The sequence below is a fragment of the Propithecus coquereli genome, unplaced genomic scaffold (assembly GCF_000956105.1).
Source record: "Propithecus coquereli isolate 6110/MARCELLA unplaced genomic scaffold, Pcoq_1.0 Scaffold574, whole genome shotgun sequence".
NCBI lineage: Eukaryota > Metazoa > Chordata > Mammalia > Primates > Indriidae > Propithecus > Propithecus coquereli.
The window spans coordinates 1,531,337-1,550,894 of NW_012151663.1; the positions used below are offsets into that span (position 1 = coordinate 1,531,337).

Below are 19,558 nucleotides of genomic sequence, written 5' to 3' on the forward strand. Positions count from 1 at the left end.
TAAAAATACAAATTAATTCTTTCCTACAACAATGCTCATTGGCCTGGGCACTGCAGTGAAACTTTTATTAGGGAGATTACTCCCTTGCATTGGGCTTTTCTGAAATGGAGAGGCCCATGGAAAATACCAGGGCAATTAAGAAACCCTTGAGAAAATAAATCAAAAAACAAAATCATATCTTAAATACAATCAAAACTTTCATGTTTGATAGGGATTCGTCTGTTTCCCCCACTTTCTTTTTTCTGGAACCCGTAATTTCCACGGAGTGATGTTTCCCCTACTTTCTACATGTGCGATTCAGACAGAAGTCACGGAAGACTCTGTGAGCCAGAAGGGAGGGCCAAGTTCGTAATGAGCAAAGCGCTGGAAAGAAGAGCAATTCGTATCAAAAGAATTCTCAGCAAGGGCCGAAACTCAGCCACAGAATGGAAGTAATGAGAATATCCCCAATCCAATGGGAGTTTGCCCGATTTTAATGCACCCAAACTCTAGCATTGTCCTGGAAGAGGAAGGAACACACTAAAATCACGCCTGAGTATCATGGATGACGTAATCAGAGGCCCCCAGGTGAAGGGACCGCTTACTCTAAAGCCCTTAGAAAATAAGAAACAAGCCAAGCAGCCAGTAAGTCTGGAGTTCTACTTCCAGCCCTCCCTTTGGACACACTCAGGAACTCTTCTTGTTAAGTTCATCATCAGTAACCGCTTATCAAATCTGCGACACTGTTTGTGAGCTCTCTCCCCACACCTGTCACTAGGCCTTTGTCTCTTCTTATCTTCCTTGACTGAACCGGGGGCAGAATAAAAGCAGAGCAGGAGATGCTGAGGGCAATGAGTGGGGACCTGTTTCTGAAAAGAAGATGTTTTAGAGATATTTTATTTTTCAATACTAGTAGTGACAGAAAAAGAAAAAATAAAACAAGAAACAAAAAAAACCCCCCCCAGAACTTGTGACTTTAAATTTTCAGGAAAAAAAGTGCTATAAATATGAAAAGACTTAAAGAGAACATTTACTTTTACTGTGCGGCCCTGAGGTACCCAACCATTACTTCGAACGGCAGGATGTTTCAAACAGAGACTCTCCCCAATGCCTTTCTAGCGCTCCAAAATCATCTCTCTCAAACAGATGAGAAATAAGACAGACAGGTCTCCTTTCTTGAGTATGTAATTCATATAAATTGCATCAGATCCACTGGGAGTGTCTTTTAGAGAATTTCACCGAAACCAAAGAGAAGTTCAAAGATAAAATTGCGGCAGCAGATCAGGAAAAGAACGCAGAAGAACTGCGCAGTCGCAGAGCTAGCCTGTAAGCCGTCCTGCATCCCATGCACCTGGAATCAAATCTCGAGGGCCGTGTCCGAGGCTAGCTGCAGGACAGCGGAGCTAGGTCCTATCTCCCCTCCAGGGGTCTTAAGTGTAACTCGCGCTCCAACTGCTCTGCTGTCAGGGTGCCCTGGATGGCTTCACAGCCCGGGTTGAACACAGAGTAGGCGCTCTTCTCTCCCTCCTTCTTCTCCTCAGGGCCTCGTGTCCCAACATACATCCAGTAGAACAAGGACAGGACAAAATAAGCCAGGCCAAATTCCAGTTCCACGAACAGTCCCAGGAGGACCAACCAGAGAAGAACCTTCAAGACGGTGATATTGGTGAGGAAGGACTGGCCCCAGCACGATGGCGCAGGAACAGCTCTATTCCGTGGTGGCTGTGACGTGCCGCTCCCAGGCTGAGCCGCGCCCTGGGATACACAAGCAAACAAAAGTAAGCACAAAGGGTAATGGAGCTGAAAGATCAAAACTAATCTGAGACGGCAGTTCTCATTGCTCTAAGAAGGCTGCCGGTTCATTGATTCTATTTTGTTGCCCTACTCTCTAAAACAATAATCTCCAAAGAGCTTCTGTGCCCGGCTTCAACAGAATCAAAACTGATCAGCACTCAGTGACATGTGACCCAGTAAAAGCCTTACAGCATCCAGACAGATTCCTATTCATGGGAGTCATTTCTTCACATTAGTCTGCTGCTAACAAGAGCTAATCTGGGCCCCATACAGAAACCTCTCGATAACTGATAATGCAACAGCCACGACAGATCTTCAAAAACAGTCCACATACGTTTGCTGATTCGATTACCTGAGCTAAACTATTATGAATGACATCATTCTAAAATGGAGGCTACACCAGAAACAGGAAACAAGAATCCTCTTCACGTATTAAAAAAATCACTGTTACAGCGATTACCGGGCCCTCTTACCTTCCCGTCCCTGTGACCATCCTACACAGGTCCCCGTCACTCAGCCCAAGGCCCCTCCAGTGTCTCCTAACTAGACTCCCTGCCTCCTGTCTTTTCACTCCCAAACCACCCTACATACAACTGCTAAATTAATTTCCTAAAACACCCATCACCCTCCTGCCCACAAACCTTCAACAGACTTCCATTGCCTACAGGTTAAAATCCAAACTCCTTGGGCTGGAATCCAAGGCCCTCCACTTACTCAACAGGTAGAAATGCCGGCACACAGGCCCCTGGGCTGGAGGCTGACGGCAGACACAGATATTTAGGTAGCTCTAAGAAGCTTTGTCTCTAGTCCGCTATTTTCTAAACTCTTCTGAGCACGAACCACAAGAAATGCATTTTATACTGCAACCCAGCATACATACATACACGCAACAGAAAGTTTCCTGGGTCAACACTCACCCTCCCTAAGATGCTCTCATATTTCCTATTTTATTTTTTTAAAAAATTCAATGGGGACAAGATGCTGTATATTGACTTCAGCATCCACTAATGGGTCACAATGGTCTAAAAAATTCCCTGCACAACACAGTCCACAATCTATTGCTCCACGAATGATCCTTCCACTTCAGCTCAACTGATCTTACTACCCAATTCAGTCCTCAGCTGAGGCCTCGAATTGCCTCCACCTCCCTCCCCCCCCGCCCCGCCCCGTTCCTCAACTCCTTGCCTGCCTTCCAGGAGAGCAACACTGGTGAACCGAGCCTGCCCCGACCTCCTCAGCCATCCAGAAGGGCGCCCCTCTGTCTCCCGGAGCACTGGCTGGCTCTCTCGCTCACCGAGCACCCAGCTAGCCAGCACTCAAGTGTCTCTTTTGGTCTAGGTCACATGGAAGTACCATGAGGCCATGGAGTGCTGTCTGTTGGTGTCTCCAGAGCTAGACGCAGCTTCCCACACATAGATTCTCAATGCATAGCAGAACTTTCAGTTCACTTCTTCAGTTACATCCCATATTCTTCTTCACATAAAAATTTAAAAGGGGACCATAAATATTGGTCTCAATAAAAAATATTGGTCATCTGTTTTATGGTGCTTCAGAAATTCTATTTTGTTAGAACCTTCTTTTTTAGCATCAACATTGCAATTATTATCTTTTCAGTTAGATGGCAACGTCTGACTGGAGAGGCCCTCACATCAGCAACCACACCCTCCATGCCCGACATTCAGGAAATAAAGAAACATCCCTTTCAGATCTGTCTGGTGTGCACAACACTTCTTGCCCACGAAGAAGACCGCGCCGGGGTAGGAAGTGTTTGGCTTGTCTAGGACAACAGGACGGTGTGACCGAAGTGGCCTGGGCGAGTGGAGAACAGTGAGATGATGGGGCCGGCGGGGAGGGCAGGAGCCAGGTGGGCCACAGTGAGGGTTCTGGAAACGGGAAACTGCTCAAGGTCTTGGCAGGGAACCAACACAATCCAACTTACATTTGAGACTACCTGGCTGCCACGTACAGACTGCGCCGCAAGGAAGCAAGGGCAGAAACCGGAAGACTGTCAGCGGCTGGTGCAGGAGGCCCAACTAGAGGGCCCGGCATCGGCCAGGGTAGTGACGGAAGTCAGAAAGAAATGACGGATTGACAGATACAGAATACATTTTGAATGTATATGAACTGAAATTTGTAATAAACTGAATCTATTATTCAGGGAGTATAAAAAGAAAATGAACATATGCCAACATTTACTAAACGTCTTCAGAATGTTCGATCTCCTGTAATTCAGGAGGCAGCATTACTATTCCCAGTTTACGATAAGGAAACACTGGGAAGTTAAGTACTTTCTGTAGTCACACAGCTAGTGATAGGCAGAGATGAAGTCAGTGTAGGATCCTAAGACAAGTCTCCCTCCAAACCCTTACTAATTAGGGGCCTTTATGGGAGGTGGCAGGGGAAGGATTAGAGCCCTAGAGGGAGATGGCGGGGTGGGTAAGCAAACTGGCAAAGGGAACACGTAAGGGAGAGGGGCGATATGGAAATTCCTCTGCCTCATTTGGAATTTGTCCTAGCACGGTTCGCCTTCTGCTGTAAAAGCTGCGAGAAGAGCGTCTGTGGTTGTGACATCGCACTAGGCATAGTTTAGGGGAGGCGTTTCTACTTCTCAAATACCGAGCTGCTTCCCACCTTAGGGCCTTTGCACTTGCGGTTCCCTCTGGGAGGAACACCCCCTTTCCCTTACAACACCTCGTTGCCTTTCTCTTCTATAAACCTCAGCAAAAATGTCACCACATGTCGCATGTGGCCTTCTCCCTAGATTTCTGCAAGGGTGGCTCCTTCTTGTTAAATGTCGCCTCCTTAGTGAGGCTCTCCCTGCTCACCCAACTTAAAATAGGACTCCGTTCCCCTTGCCCTTTCACTATCACAGTCCTCTGGTTTCATTTTTCCTTTCACAGCATTTATCATCTCGTTGTTCTGTTAATTGTCCTCCTTCCCCTGCCATCCCAGGCTCAAATGCAAGTTCTGCAAGAGCACGACCTGCTCCGTCTTAATCACACTGTCTCCCAGGACTTAGGACAGAAGCTGGAACACAGTGGGCACACGACCAAGTTTTGTTGAATGAATGAACGATGGAGAGGGGAAGGGAGAAATTAAGGATGATTCCTAGATTTTGGAGGCTGATGCAAGGCTGTGACTCCAAAGGATGAGAGCATTTGAGCAGTAGGCCAGCTTGAGCCAAGGCTTGGAGGTGAGGCGCTGCAGATGATGTGGGGAACGGACCTTGGGGCTGGGGGCGGGGGGCACTGGGGACTTGCATGGGATATGGCTGGAGAGGGAGGCAGGTGGCTTCTATAGGATTAAAAGAGGTTACAGGCATTTTTGCCTTAGTGAGGCAGAAGCTTGTCACAGCATTAAGTATTTTGTTCTGGGGAATTACAAAATTTGGGGTCGGAGTGTGAGGATGTGGATACTTCCTTATCGATGACTACTGAAAAGCAGCAATTATAAATAGAAGGCTAAAGAAATCTCTGACAGGCCACAGTGTGCCATCAAAATTATTAGGTAGAAAAAAATTATTACGTAGAGATGGATTGTAAATTAGGAAAAAAATTTTTAAAGAGAATTTTCACACCAGAGCAAACCCAGGAATGATAACAGTCAATGAAAATGAGCTTAAGGCAGAGCCGCTAATGAAAAACAGAGCAATTAATAAGAACCAACTGCAGGTCCAGTATTTCCTCTCATCTTTTTGTCAGGCCATCAGCTTCTGGGTTTTTGGTAATGAAAGCTTTTTCTGAGTTCAGTTTCTCTGGGTCCAACTCAATGATCTCATATTCCTTTGGAAACGACACACACATTCAAAAGCTCATGGTATGGGTTAGGTATTGTTTTTTAACTGCAGGGGAAAAAGGGTAAGGGAAATGGATTCTAAAATGTTAAGCAATTGTGCTCAGAAAGTTCTAGTCAACAATAAAATTATCCAAAGACAATTGAGACAAACTGCCCTAGAGGAAACAGGTTGTCTGAATCCCACTGCGCTCTCTTTACCTCCTTTTGCCAGTCAGTCGGAGTCCTGCATATTACGGGCAATATGGAATTAAAATAAAGTAACAGTAAGTTCTCTTCAATTAAAAAAAATTCCCTCAAATCAAATGTTGTGCAATAATACATGAACGTAAGGGAAACAATTGTAAGGTAAGCAGGAACACTTCTCCAGTACATTTTAATTTCTAAAAGGAATTTTTTGGCTCTTATTACACATATGAGGAACAAAGGCCTTGTCACAGACTGTTGCAAAGCACCGATTATGCTTTGATATGTTTTGTCCTGTATTGCCCCACAGACACTCCCATCTCACGTGCAAGTCACCTTCCCATTTTACTCCTAAGTGAAAACTAAAAGACACGGAGATGTGAATTAAATTCACCTGCAAAATAAGAGCTTAACAAAATAATTAAAGGGTGAAAAGGCTATCGCACTAATCCAATTTTTTTTTTTGCCTTGAACATTCACTACTGAAATTGAATAAGCTCCTGCCAGCAGGGGCAGCCACACTGTTGCAAATTTGCATTCGAATCCATTTCCAAAGCACAGGCTGTCTGGGCCGCCGACTGCACGTGCCCCAGATGCTAATCCGATGAACCCTTAATTCCTGCCACTTCGGCCGGCATCCAGCGAGACCCCCTACCCTCCTGAGCAGAGGACTGTGGCTCAGCTGTGGCGCGGTGTCACATGATAACTCAGCACGCTGGGAATGAACTCAAGGGCAGAGGTGCTTTCTGCCAGGACCCGGGACCCTCGCTTCCCGCCCGGACTCGGGAGCTGCATGGGTCGCGGGCTGGAGAGAACATCAAAGCCACGCGGCGGCGCTGACACGCGCGGAAGCAAACGCCTGGGCCAGCCCCGCCCCCGACAGCTAAGACCCAGCCGGGAACGCGCGGAGGGGCGTGCCCGGCGCGACGTCACATGGTGGGCGGGGCATGTCCTTGGTGTGGGCGTGGCCTCAGCCGGAACTTCCAGGGAGCCGCCGGGGTGGCCAGGTACCGGAGGAAACGCCCCCCTCCTCTCACCTGAGCTAGGCCGGGCTGGGCCTGGTCACTACTAGGCCTCGGTTTCCAAACCAGGAACCGCTTTAGCCAGCTTGGGGCTGCCCTTAGCGTCGCAGCCGCTTCCGCCTTCTCTCCTGGGGTCTGTGCGCTCTGGCTCGAAGTGCTCGGTTGGGCTGCCAAGCCAGCCCGTTTTCGGGCCGCCCGAAACTCGGCTAACCGCTGTTCCATAGCGCGCGCGCCACACGGAAGCGCGCACCCTTCCGCAGGGCCCTTTCCCCGCCCGCCCGGCGCCGGGCCGCTGTGCGCCTGCGTGGTGGCGGCGGCGGCTCTCTGTTGCGCGTGCGCGCGGTCCCGGCCCGGCGACGGCCGGGTTTGTGACGTCCGGTGGGCCCTGTGTACGCGACACAGTCCTCTCTTCCGACGCGCGCGGGCGCAGTGTCCGCGTCCTGGAGCCGGAAGGTTAAGAGTCTGAAGCGGAAGGGCTGTCCCATTGTTCCGTGAGGGCCGCTCTCCCTGCTCCTCTCTCTTCAGGGTTCTGATCGCCACAGATCCAGCATCCTGTAGCCGGTGCGCGCTCACGTGGGCGCCAGGACGAGCTCCGCGTGGAGAAGGTGGTCCCGGGGTCGGGAGAGGCCCGTGGCCGCTAGGAAGTTCTGGCGTCGGGAGGAAGACAGTCTGCAGCTGACCCTTTTCCTCTTCCCGGGGCATGCCAGTCTTGGTTCCTGGAGGGCGACTTTCTCGCTGCTCACAGGGCAGACTGTGCAGACCTCTGTCACTGCTCTTGCCACACTGGAATTTGTGTCTACTTAGGTCAGAGACTTTAAAAAACAAAAAAAAAAACTTTTACTGGGTGCAACTTAAAATACATCTTAAGTGTAGGGCTCAATAACCTTGTTCTTACGTGTCCACCTGTATGACTACCACTCAGATAAAGAACAAGAACATTTCTAGTACCCTGGGAACTCCCTTGTGCCCTCTCCCAGTCAGTGCCAACCTAAAGGACACAATTTAGGTCAGGGGCTGTTTTATAGATTTTTAAAGCTCTGAGCATATAAGTGCTACTGACATAATTAAGACTCAAATATTTGTTGGGTATTGCTGAGGCTGAGTCAAGAAACCAGAACAACTAGCATGGAGTCTTTTGTTCATGTAACAAATGTTTATCTAGGGCCTGCTATGTCTCAAGTATTGGACTAGGCACTGGGGATGCCGGGATGAATGTGTTTTCTTACAAGCTCACATTCTAAATGGAAAGAGCCAATAAAGACATAACTATGCATTTAATGTAATATCAGGTACTGGTTAGTGCTATCAAGAAAAGTAAAGCAAAATAAGGGATGGGAGTAGAGTGCTGCGGCTGTTCAGAGCCAATGACCAGGGAAGACCTCTCTGAGGGGTGGCCATGTGAGCAGAGACCTAAGTGCAATGAGTGAGCTATGTAGTTATTGGGACAAGAGTGTTTCAGTTAGAGGAAACAAGTGCAAAGGTCCTGAGACCTCAGATAGTATGCTTGCCCTGTTCACAGAACAATGAGGAGGCCAGTGTGATTGGAGCAGAGGGAGAGAGAGAATGATAGAAAATAAAGATGCTAAGGAACAGATCATGTAAGGCTTTATAGGCCATGTCAAACACTTTGTATTGTAGTCTAAGTGTGACGGGAAGCAACCAGAGGATTTTGAGCAGATGCCGTGATATGACATATTTTTTAAGGATCACACTGGCTACTGGAGGTGGGTCCTTGGAAGGATGCAACAGTAGAAGAAGGAAAAACAGGAACAAATACAGTAGAATGAGAGACTGGTAGTTTGGGCTAGAGTGGTAGTGACGGAGTTCATGAGAATTGGTCAGATTCTGAATCTGTTTTGAAGATCTGAGCCAACATGATGTGCAGATGGATTGGATGCGGGATGTGAGAAACAATGCAACAAGATTGACAGATTTATTCCATTGACAGTGCACCCCCATGCGCTGACCCCGCCCATACACACACACTCACACCCCAAGCAACTTGGCGAATGATGCTGAGGCCCTCTACTGAACGTGGACAGACTGGGAGGAGAGGATCGTGGAAAGTTTTGTTTGGGACGTACAAAGAGTTTGAGACAGGTGCCTATTGGATATCCAAATACAGGCAAATGGATAGTGAAAATGAATTCTGGGAAAAGTCAGGACTGGAGACACACATTGGAAGTCATCAGCATGTGTGTGATATTTAAAGCTGTGCAACTAGATGAGATCAACTAGAGAGTGAATGTGAATAAGAAAAGAAGATAGTTGAGGACTGAGCCCTGAGTGGATTAGAGATGGTTTGTGAGACAGAAAAGAATGCGGTCATCACACCACAATGTCCTCCTGGTGAGAAACCACAGTGAAAATTTCTTGCCCATTTTGGTGTCAGGAGTATGTCTGCTTCTCTTGAGAGACTAGGGATTCTTTTATTGATTTTGTTTCCCACTTCATAATGACACTGAGACCTTAGAGCTGTATTTATAGCCCACATCTTACATACGTATAGAATTAAGGCATGCGGTTTGTGGGCCCCTGACAGGAAACATGGCACCTTCAAAAGGGTTAAGCAGGGAGGATTTAGTGAAGGAGTTAGTTACAAAGGTGTAGCAGGATGAAGGGAGCCAGCAAGGGATGGTTCCCAGGAAGTGTTACCAGTCTGTAGGCCTGAAGCAGGAAGGGGACAGAGTGGTTATCAGAACCCAGTGAGACCTGTAGCTGCAGGAGAGGCCAGGAAACCAGGGAGCATAGAACAGGGAGGGAAGGGCGGAAGGAGGATCAGAGGAGACAAATGGAGAACATCCATGCAAGTGCTGGTGTTGTTCCAGTTCTGTCTTGCTTTGGTAACTTTACTTTCCATTTTTTTAATTTATTATGAATTTATTTTGTCTTGGTGTGTTGTAAAACTCTTTAAAATCCTTTTTGGAAGAAGTTTAAAGAATGGAAAGAAGGAAAGATGAAGAAGATGATCATGAAGAATAACTCTTGCCAAACCAACTTCATTTCCTCTTTGGATAGGATTGTGAGACTATCTAAAATAAGAAGGATCCCAAAAATGTACTTAAAATGTGTGAATTTAATTAATTTTTTATTATGAAATACTTTATGCATATAAAGTTATGTATATATAATGTGTATATATATAATTTACAATGTGTGTGCATATGTATCATATTTGTAAGTTATAAATAGTAAAACACTGACATGCCCTGTGGCCTTGTGATATATATTGTCATTGGCCCCAATTCTGTACTCCTCCCTGTATCCATGCCATAAAAGGCAGAGTGTACTTTAAACTCAGCCGTGCAAGTTGCTTTGGCCAAATGGGATGATGGCAGAAATTATGCAAGCAAGGGCTTGAAGTGTGTTTGTCCTATTGCGTGCAACCTGTTACTATTCTGCATTGCCGTGAGATGAACTTGAACAGCTAGCCAGCTGGCCCGAGAATAATGAGAGCCATCTGAGCTGTGGTCACCCAACTGACCCAGAGTCCTGCAGTTTAAAGTTGAGCTGCCCAACTGAATCCAACCTAAAATAGCTGCCTCTTAGCTTACCCTAAAATATATGAAAACCAAATACTTGTTTTATATCACTGAAGTTTTGCGGTGGTTTGTTACACAGTGAAAGGTAAGCGATACACACACAGCCTTGTCTTACTCAAGAGAAGAACATTTCCCTTGAAGTTCTCTCTTTCCCCATGTGTTTATTCCTGACTCCTTCCCACTCCTTCAGTCTGTTCATGTGGTAAGTTACATTAATAGATTTTCTGTTGTTTAACCATCCTCTATTCCTTGAATAAATGAAATTCAGTCCCTTTATAAAATATAAGATTCAAAGCTAGATTTGGTTTGATAAATTTTTAGAAATATTGTGTCTATGTGTATTAATGAGATCTTCCTGTAGTTTTCATGTACTGTCCTTAAAAGGTTTGAGTTTTAGGATTATACTAGCTGTATGAAATTAGCTGAAGTGTGCCTCTTTCCCCCCCACCCCAATTTTCTAGAACGGTTTGAATAAAATAGGAATTAACTGCTTCTTAAATGTTCGATAGTACTTAGCAGTAATGCCATCTGGACCTGGTGTTTTCTTGGATCAGGTAAATAAATGGAAGCTACAATTAAGTGGATTGATAACTGGTCAACTCAGCTTTACCCAAAAAGGGTTAAAAAATGGATCAACATCGATCTGTCCTATCTGGTATTTTTAGGAGGGTCTTGGATGAAAATATAAAAGTCTATTTATCACACATTCAGGTGACAAAAATTTGGTAGAGATCTACAATAATGTCTTTAGGATAAGACAATGAAAATGAATTTGATTCAATTTATTATGATTAATGCATTGTGCAGATGCTCAGAGGCAACTCCGCCTCCTTCTAGATTTGCATTTATGTTTTTATGTCTCTGTTTTTGTTTCTTAATCATTGGCTTGAGAGCAATTTGTTTCGATAGGACTTGGAGACTTTCCCTGACCACAGACTGGGTAGGAGGAGGGGTGTATGTTGGATGTTTTAGCTGCTACAATGAATCCCATTGTCAAAGTGAGAGGGAGGATATATTATTGATACCCCCATGCCCACATGCTGTCTTTGGTCCTATCCTTGCGGGTACCACGTACCAAGTTCTGAACAAGGTACTTAGTATGATAAGCCACAGACTGTCCAGAGGGGAGTAACCTAGATAGTGATGTGTCTAGAGCAGAGTTTCACAGCCTTGGCACTTTTGGCATTTTGGGCCAGATAATCCTTTGTTGTGGGGCTGTCCTGTGCCTTGTCAGATTCTTTGCAGCATCCCTAGCCTCTACCCACCAGTTGCCAGTAGCACCCCCTCTAGTTGTAACAACCAAAAATGTCTCTGGACAGTGCTAAGTGCCCCCTAGGAGGCAAATTTGCCCCTGGTTGAGAGCCACTGGTCTAAGGACCATATTGTAGTGAGAATAGTAAAGGCAGTGAATGCTTTGGGCCGGAGAAGAAGAGCCTTAATAAAAACATACCGGTTTGGTTTAGAAACTCTACTGTTTCTGTGAATGGGGGGTTGGGGTATGGGGGAGAATCATTCTGTGGGGCTCCAAGGGGCAGAACTGAGTTGGAAATTAAAAGGTGACAAATGTGGAATCCAAAAATAGAGGATTTTTTTTTTTTTTTTGTGCTTCTCAGTTATTCCACCAACAGGATGTACTGCCTTACTGAGCAAGAGAATTCCCTGACACTAGCAGTATTCACACAAGGCTGACTAGCCACTTGTTGGGAAGTTGTAGAGGGGAACTGAAGAGAGATTTCATTCCCTAGATGATTGCCAAATCCCTTCCAATTGGAGGACTTTATGTTTCAATCCAGGTAGCTGGAAGGAGAGAATGGAAGGCTTTGGGACATCAGGCTGAGAATGTGTAGCGTGAGGTGCTAGTGCCGCTGCCCGTATCCCTTCAGATCTCACTGTTGCTGTGCATGCTGGCTGCTTATTTCGGCAAGCACTTGGGGGCTTCCTCTGGCTGCCAGAGTGTGTTCAACTAGCACATGAGGCAGATTCGGAGTGGTGGGAGATGACTCCTCCCCAATCCCGAAATAGCCTTCAACCCATGTGGGATGGGAGCGAGCGGGTCAACACCCCAGGTCTCTCGCTTTTCACGGGGATGACTCCAAGGGTTGTTCCACAGAGTCTGCCAGGGTCTTCAGCAGGAATGAGCCTTAGTTGCCCATAGCAGTACCTGTTCACTGACGTGCCCGCTCTCACCTTTCTTCCCTTTCCTGTCTTGCTTCCCTGTTCCCCTACCAGAGCTCCCTGGGATCACTTCCCCAGAAAACCTCCGGCATTTTAATCTTCATCCCAGGATCTTCTTCCAAGAGAGTCTAAGCTGAGAGCTATGCAAGACCTAAGCAAGGCTGTGGACTTGCTTGCGGAAAGGGAAGTAAACTAAGGGGCTGGTTGGTATTTCACATTTACCAAACCCCTGTCTTGAATGTGGAGCAAGCAGAGCAGAGCTTTAGACTGTCACAGTCCACGGAGAAGGATATTTGGAAATGGTAATAAGAAAGTTAGGAGAAAGGAAGGGAAGAGGAGAGCCACAGTGGTTCAGCTGAAGCAGCCTGTTCAGGACCGTTCTTGGGAAGGCGATTTGGCCTTCACTTTGTATTGAACTCTGCGGAAGCCAGAGTCCTAGAATGACTGATCTAGTCATTCTATGACTCTGTCCCCCAAGGACTTAGAGACCATTCAGTCAACAAATCTTGATTGAACACCTGCTATCTGCCAGGCTTTGAGGATGCAGAGATGGACAAAATATACCCCCGGCCCTTCGAAGTTGAAGTCTAGTTGGGGAGGAAGACCCGTTAATAGACAATTGCAACACAGGGGTCTGAGGGAGCAGAGGAGGGGCACTATCTCTGGCTGGCTGGGAGTTCTTCAGATTTAAATATGGGGAAACTGAGACGCAGAGAGGGAAAGCTGATGAGGTTCTATAATTCCTGGGCATTGCTATAGACAGTAAATATTTCTGGTGACAGTTCGATGCTTTATAATATTATCTTCGGCATTTGCAGGGAAGATACTGCTTCATGGCGCTTCTGCCCCTGCCTGCTCTTGGCCTGATGGTCACAGCTGCTTGTGCCTGACAGCTACTGACAGCTACTGTGCCTGACAGCTTCGCCTTTTCTTGTCCCCCCAACTACAGTGATCTTGTGTTCTGAAAGAGCTCCGCAGTCAGTCTCTCCTGTTTTCTTAGTTAGTCTTACCCAATCCCATTATCTGAAGCTTCCTCATGGCCCTCTTAACTGCCACCTTAACTCCCTTTAGCTCCCAAGACCTTAGGTTGTGGCAGTTTCCTGCCCACTTGACTTGCCTCATGTCCAAGTCCTATTGCGCTTAGCTCCGATACTCAGAGAAATGCCTCCTATGGCTTGCAGGATAGAGGATCAGACAAAGCTCACAGGATTGCAACAGAAATTATATGTAAATTCCATCCCCAAACTATCCCCCAAACTATCCAAAAGTATTTGAAGAAGAATCTCTTTGCAAGTTGACAATGCTCATAAAGAAAGCCATAGGCATGTGTTTCTCAGGAGCCTGCGTCTCCGTGGTTATGTATGGGAATAAAGTCGGAAGGAAGGCAAGGGTTTGCCCAATAAAGTCCTTGGAAGCAATTGACCATTTCACTAAAATATATGCATGTGCCCAGAGCGGTATATTTGCTGACTCTTGACAAAACTCACTGCTCAGCCGTCTCCTTTGAAACTCTTGCTTCAGCCCTTACATTTCTCTCCGACCACCGACCTTCCAGAGCCTTGCCTGAACACCAGGACGTAGGGCCCAAATGGACCCGTCTTTCATTCTAGCAGCATTAGCTGCTGCTGAGGCTCACAGGCAAGGCCGACCCCTTCTGCGTGACTTAGCAGCAGGAACGGACGCTGCCCCACAACCTTGGCTCCTGGCTCTGCTCTGTCGTCGCCTGCTTGGCTGTGAGTCACTTTAGTGCTCTGCACACTGGGGAGCCATTACTGCAGTCTGTGGCAAGGTGGAGGTGATGCAGGGAAGTGAGGCAATTCCTACCCAACACTCGGCCTCCTTCCAACTGTGTGTTACTTTTTTTAGACTTGTTTCCTATGGAAAGATTTTCTACCTCTCAGTTCATCCTTCAAAAAATTTTTTTAACCTTGAGGACCAATTGAGTCATTCACTATCAACAAGAAATGCTTGCTGAGCTTCTGCTAATAGTCGACCTTTGTGGATCACTATGTGCTGGGCACTGTGCTACTCACTTGAAAATTATATGCTTTAATTTTCTCAATAGCCCTGCAGGAAGACATATGGGCAAAATTCATTGTTCCATGTCACACAGCAAGCCACTAGCAGGGCCAGGATTTGAACCCAGGGAGTCCAACTCCAGAGCCCAGGAACCCACTATTCTCTCTCCTGCGTGCAGATCACTTTCAATGTTCTGGGAAGACAAACAGGTGTAAGTTGTGATCCCTGAGCTCAAAAAAAAAAAAAAAAAAAAAAACCTCATAAAATCACAGGAAAGATGAAACGAGAATGTGAAATGATAAATAATGCCAGAAACTACTGCTAAGTGTGCTGTCAGTGGAACAGACAGGGCAGGAACTTATGAGGCAAAGGAAGAGAGCAGTGAGGCAAGGCTAGTCTAAAAGACTCCATGGAAGAGTATGGTATTTGACTGGCCTTGGAAGATGGATGGGACTCACATTAGCTGAGAGGAGGAAGTCAACCAAGGTACTGAGGACCTTGAACATATGGGTTCAAGTCCCAGCTTTGACATTATCTATGCAACATAGGAAAATCGCTCATTTTCTTTATTCTATTTCCTTTTCTGTAAAGAAAAAAGCTCAAGCAAGTAGTATGGAGTAGGAAAAAAAGCAGAAATTTGTAACCAGAAGACTTGGCTTCGGAGAGGTGGGGAAGGAGGAGTTAGTGATTTGAGGAAGGGGTAGTTACAAAGTTCTAGTTCTTGACTTAAATGGTGGTTCCATGAGTAATCACTTTGTGATAACCCATTGAGATGTAAAAGTAAGTAAGTGAACAGCTTCTACTTTTTATTTTGTGTTGGGCAAGGTACTCGTCCCTCTGTTTCTTTAGGATATCAAGATGAGGTGAGCTGATGGGGAGTGCCTAGTAGCACATGGGCAGCTAAGAGAGTATGAAACCAGCATGGTCCAAACTCAGTAGGTGACCAAAGGCCTGGGAAGAAGCAGAGGAAAAGAAGAACTTCCTAGTCCAGAAGAATTGGAATGCGTGTGGAGATGATCGACATTGTTTCCATATTAAAAACCTGACAGGATGACTTCTGTTCTTATCTTCTGTCCTGACTCCCATCACCCTGCATGGCTTGTTTACATCAAAATAAACCTCTTTCTCCCATATCTTAATAGGTTTGGGTTAAATTTATGCAGTCATCGATGTCACTTTGAGGCGGTATTGAAAAGCCTATCAATCACCCACCCTCCCACAGAGTGGAGGAGCCACTGGGCTTCCTGCCTGCCTCAGAAGAAATCCAGCTGGTAGGGACGATGGTCTGAGCCTCTCTATGAATCTGAGATCCCCATTAGGAAGCTAATAGTAAGGGGAAACCATACAGTACTTATCTTTGGCTCCAGGCTCCTCCCTCACCCAGAACTGCTAAAGACATGGCAGATCCCATGGTGGAAACTTCCGTGGTTGGTAGCTCCAGGGTGAAGGGTCCCATTGTGGGTGGCTCCATGGTGGGGGCTCCATGGCAAGAGGTTCCATGGTGGGAGGTTCCATGGCGAAGGGTTCCATTGTGGGGGTTCCATGGTGGAGGCTTCCATGGTAGGGGGGCTCCATGGTGAGGGGTTCCATGGGGGGAGGTTCTATGGGGGGAGTGCTCCATGGTGGGAGGTTCTCTGATGGGAGCATTCGTCATGCCACCACACCTCTCCTTCCACACAAACCCTACTCCCAAGCCCCAGCCTCATTACTTCCTGCTGTCCATTCTTACCCTCCCCTTTAGCAATACTAAAATATAATACAATTTCCCAAACATCCCATGTTGTTTCCTGCCTCTGTGCCCACACTTTTTCCTTTCTTCACTTCCTCACCTGCTGAGTGCCACTCATCCCACATACTTGGCTTATATATTTCTTTCTCTAGGAAGATGGGGTTTGTTCCCTCAGGTGTGCATTCCTAGCACCAACTGTTTCCTCTATCATAACCCTTATCACCTGCGTTACAGTGGTTGGTTTCCTGGTTGATAGGATAGCATTTCAGATTTCTGAATAAAGACTACAAATAACAGTGAACGAGATAGAAGTTGTTTCCCACCTAGGCATCACATGAGAGTATCATTGGGCCCACTCTATCTTGTTGCTCTGCCATCCCTAGAATGTTGACCAGCACGGTACAAGTTGGGCTCGCAACCACATCAGAATCCTGGCCCACCTTAATTCCAAAGCCAGCCTCTTAACCACCAGGCCATATGGCCTCTGTTAGTGAAGCTGACCTCATTGAAGTTTGGGGAGGAGGATATAAAGAATATTGGAAGAGTTCAAGATATATTGGGAGACATTTGAGTGCCTGGTGAGGGGAGGTGGGAGATGAGATCATGAAGGTTGTGTCTCACTGTGCAGGACTTGAATGTCATAAATACATTTGATGATGGCTGTGTCATTCATTGTCAATAGTGTCATCTCTCAAGCACGTACTCCAAAATCACAGCCTTTGAAGTGGGAATCAGCTCCAAGTGTCTCTGAAGACTCTCCTAAATCTTTCTTCCATAATTTTGGGGAGACATGGGTCAGATCTCTACAAAGGGAAATGGAATAAAGAAGCTGATACTCAATGATCCACTTCTAAGGCAGGGCCCATGGCCCTAAGCCACCCACCTTCAGGATGATCATCAGAATCACCTTGGCACTTTACTAAAAAAGAAACAAGATCCTGAGCCCATCCATGGCCCTTTGAATCTCCAGGGTGGAGCTCAGGAACCTGTATATCTTTGTAAAATTCTCCCAGAGACTCTGATGAGGAGCTGGGTGTGGGCACCTTTGCTCTTAGGAGACCCATCACTACCCTTTATTTACTCTAACTGAAAATTCACCAACTGCACTCCCTTTTCTTTCATGGTGGAAGCGTTTTTCTCTTTGGACCCATGGCAGGGTAATTTCTTATTTGAACTTCTCTCTGAATTCTAAGCCCCAGGTTATTGCAAATTCCAAAAGTTTTGAACCTTCTCCAAGTCTTCTCAGCAGCAAATCCATATCCTGGAAGCTTAAATACAGAGCTGAGAAATTCAAAGCTTTGGTTAACCACAAACCCCAACCACGTGTACATCTCTATACGCTGATAGATATTTCTTCTTAGCTGTGACCGTCAATCTGCCGTGATTCCTAGCTCGCTAACCCTCTGGACCAAGACTTCTGTCTTTAGAAAATTACCCAGCAGCAACTGAGCCATATGGTAATAGCAGATTTATTTAATGCCTTCATGAGCCATACAGTTTATATGCATCATGTTGTCTAAACCTCCTTGACAAGCTGGGGATATTAGCATTATTACTCCCGATTTATAGATAAAGAGTTTGAAGCTCAAGAAGAAGTAGAACTGGATTTCAAACTTGGATCTATCTGTTTGAGTCCAAATTCTGAGTTACTAACCAACTTCTCCCAGTGACATGTGTGTGCGTGGAGGAGAGGAAAAGAACAAGGAATAGAAGCAGAGAGACAAAGCATTTCCTTGTTGGCGTCTGCTACCTATTTTCTTCTTCTGTTCTCCTACCCGCTTCACATTCTCATGCTAGCAGCAGCCCATACAAGAACAGCCTTTTATGCTCCAAGGCAAACTTTAGCAGAGAAAGTTGAACTCCTGCAAAAACTAGTTTCCTCTCTACATCGTTTCAGAGCCTCAGTGGAACCACAAATATAATTTTTAGCTAATAATGTATGCACCAGACAGTTATGATATACAATAAATGATTAACACATTCAGCCAATTCCCTGGAAGACAATTCACCAAATTTATTGGAAGGCACTTTTATTCAAGATAGCACACAAATTCCCTTTTCCTACACTTTCTTCCTTTGCTGATTCACTCTGTATTGAGCCTGGATGAATCATTTGGCCTTTCTAATTCAACGGGGCTGAATGGGAGAGGTCTGGGCACATGATTACTGCTGGGAAAGTACTACTGGCAGGTTTGACTCATGAGAGGTATGGTCGGCACTGTTTGGGATCAGAACAATTCTAAATCTGAGGCACTTGATGGAGATAGCTATCACATTTGGTTCAGGTTTTCCCTTGGAGACTGAGTTCATCCTCCCAAATGCTATTATTTGCTGATAGGAGGAGGGTTATACCGGATCCTTTGGTCTGCAGCAATTAGAGTGAATTCTCCTGTGGCAGGCTTGGCCCTCCAGAGCATTAATTGGTTTTAATGCAGAGAGGTTTAAAATAACTCACTCTTCCATGAACTAATCTCTCATTTCCTGGAGCAGATTGAATTGTTTGGAAATGAGCCATTGAAAGGGTTCTTCTTTCTCACTCAGCCTGAGGATTGTAACAAATCTCCCCAGAAAAGAGAAGCCACGGTGGGGATGGGGTAGGGGGAAACTGGCTCTGCCTGTTCTGTGGACTCCAAAATTTTTTTCTTTAGTCTCATCCTTGTCTTGTAAACCTGACTGATGAACCCAGGATAATGTACATTAAGAAAATCATCTTGGCTGGGCACAGTGGCTCATGCCTATAATCCCAGCACTTTACGAGGCCAAGGTGGGAGGATCCCTTGAGCCCAGGAGTTTGACACTAGCCTGAGGAACACGGTGAGACCCCATCTCTACAAAGAATAAGAAAAATTACTCAGGCATGGTGGTATGGATCTGTAGTCCCAGATACTTGGGAGGCTGAGGCTGGAGGATTTCTTGAGCCCAGGAGTTTTAGGTTGCAGTGAGCTATGATTGCGCCACTGCACTCCAGCCTGGGTGACAGAGTGAGACTGTGTCTCTAAAAAAATAAATAAATAAACAACAGCAAATCATTCTATTCCTACACCACTCAGAGTACTGGATAGCTAAAAAAATAATGTCAGACAAGTAAGTGTACCTGTGTGGAAAGGGTGCCATGGTACAAGTTCTTGCCCCAACCCTACAACCAATCTAGCTCAGTTTTCTCATCTGTAAAATGAGCCCGTTGGACTCACTGCTCTCTAAAGACTTAAATTAATTGAAGAACAGTTTGGTTAAATCCATTCTATTATTCTAAAACAGAGTTTTCCAACTTTGGCATGAATAACACTTTGGGCCTATAATTCTTTTTTTGTAAGGGCTGT

At 46.0% G+C, this 19,558-nt stretch overlaps 1 protein-coding gene across 1 annotated transcript; it reads right to left on the bottom strand.

Moving 5' to 3' along the window:
* Nucleotides 1–956: 956 nt before the first annotated feature.
* Nucleotides 957–7,014, bottom strand: SAYSD1 (SAYSVFN motif domain containing 1). Its single transcript, XM_012658135.1, has 2 exons — nucleotides 6,789–7,014; nucleotides 957–1,734 (listed from the first exon to the last, which is right to left on the bottom strand). Exons 1-2 carry the CDS (start codon nucleotides 6,993–6,995, stop codon nucleotides 1,390–1,392), a joined length of 552 nt encoding a protein of 183 aa, XP_012513589.1. The 5' UTR covers nucleotides 6,996–7,014; the 3' UTR covers nucleotides 957–1,389.
* Between the last annotated feature and the right edge of the window lie 12,544 nt (nucleotides 7,015–19,558).